A 725-nucleotide genomic window follows, 5' to 3' on the forward strand; every position below is an offset into this window, starting at 1 on the left:
TCCGGACACCCCTGCAATGCAGATGGTGCTGCACGCGCGGGCTCCTCTCTCTTCAATGAGTTGCGCAATGCGGTTTTCACCTCGGTGTCTCAGGGTGCCGTGCGCACGGCTGCACGTGGTGCGTCACTCCCTCGCCCATCTGCTCTGCCGCCTCCTTTGCTGGGCGTCTTCTGACCCTTGCCTTGTCTTGGATCCCGGCAGACACCTTTGCGCACCTCCATGCGTTGGACCTCTCGTTTCATCTGCGCCGGCAGCCGGCCGGCCTGACGCGCGCTCTTGACCGTGGCAACAAGTGCGTTCCATGACTCTCCTCTTCCCTCCCTCTCCCCCCCCCCTCCCCCCTTTCCCTTCCGCTTGTCTTCCCTGGTGCGCACTAACATCGCATGGGGGTTCTCTCCTGTCACAACACCCCAGGGGCATTGCCTTTGTGCTGCAGTCGCTGGTGTTCAACATCGCCCCGACCATCTTCGAAGTGGGCCTCGTGTGCGCGGTACTCACGCAGATGTATGGCTGGCCGTATGCCGCGGCCACGGCGGCCACCATGGCCGCTTACACTGCCTTCACCTTCCGGGTGACATCTTGGCGCATCCAGCATCGGCGAGTGATGAATCGCGCGGACAATGAAGCCGCCACGCGGGCCGGCGATTCGCTGGTCAACTACGAGGCCGTGAAGGTGCGGGATCCCCCTGCCCGGGGTTGGGGACTTTGCTGACCGCCCCCCCCCC

The 725-nt window shown here is 64.3% G+C and overlaps 1 protein-coding gene across 1 annotated transcript in view; it reads left to right on the forward strand.

Moving 5' to 3' along the window:
* H696_00528 (hypothetical protein) overlaps positions 1-712 on the forward strand; it is a gene marked incomplete at both ends in the record, with an annotated part of 1,978 nt that extends 1,266 nt beyond the window's left edge. Inside the window, 3 exons of the mRNA XM_009494401.1 lie at positions 23-118; positions 202-292; positions 415-712. Coding sequence (XP_009492676.1) covers positions 23-118; positions 202-292; positions 415-712 — 485 coding nt within the window. The remainder of the gene's footprint in view (positions 1-22; positions 119-201; positions 293-414) is intronic.
* Between the last annotated feature and the right edge of the window lie 13 nt (positions 713-725).

This window comes from Fonticula alba (genome assembly GCF_000388065.1).
Source record: "Fonticula alba strain ATCC 38817 unplaced genomic scaffold supercont2.1, whole genome shotgun sequence".
Lineage (NCBI taxonomy): Eukaryota > Rotosphaerida > Fonticulaceae > Fonticula > Fonticula alba.